Source organism: Pteropus alecto, unplaced genomic scaffold, assembly GCF_000325575.1.
Source record: "Pteropus alecto unplaced genomic scaffold, ASM32557v1 scaffold67, whole genome shotgun sequence".
NCBI classification, from domain to species: domain Eukaryota; kingdom Metazoa; phylum Chordata; class Mammalia; order Chiroptera; family Pteropodidae; genus Pteropus; species Pteropus alecto.
Window position 1 is genome coordinate 9801773 of NW_006441061.1, and position 297 is coordinate 9802069.

At 64.0% G+C, this 297-nt stretch overlaps 1 protein-coding gene across 3 annotated transcripts in view; it reads right to left on the reverse strand.

Annotated features, from left to right (window-relative positions):
• The window catches only part of ABCA2 (ATP binding cassette subfamily A member 2), a 20892-nt gene that overhangs the window by 3664 nt on the left and 16931 nt on the right, over window positions 1-297 (reverse strand). For all 3 annotated transcript variants that reach the window (XM_025051155.1, XM_015594228.2, XM_015594227.2), the window contains one exon: window positions 58-181. In XM_025051155.1, coding sequence (XP_024906923.1) covers window positions 58-181 — 124 coding nt within the window. The remainder of the gene's footprint in view (window positions 1-57; window positions 182-297) is intronic.

Below are 297 nucleotides of genomic sequence, written 5' to 3' on the forward strand. Positions count from 1 at the left end.
GGGCCCCTGCTCCCCACCTGCCCCACGTCCAGCCCCTGTGCTGCCTGCCCGCCTCACCAATCTTGGCGTAGTACTCATTGATGTACTCGTTGTACGCCATCTCCATAAGCCCATGGCCCAGGTTGTAGTTGGGGAAGATGAGGAAGCAGCTTTTCAGGTAACTGTTGACAACCTTCAGATCCTGAGGGGCACAGCGGATCATGGGCACAGCCTGAGCCCTGCTGCCCACCACACCCAGCCGCCCCACCACGCCCTGCCGCCCCACCACACCCTGCCCCCCACCACGCCCTGTGCCCC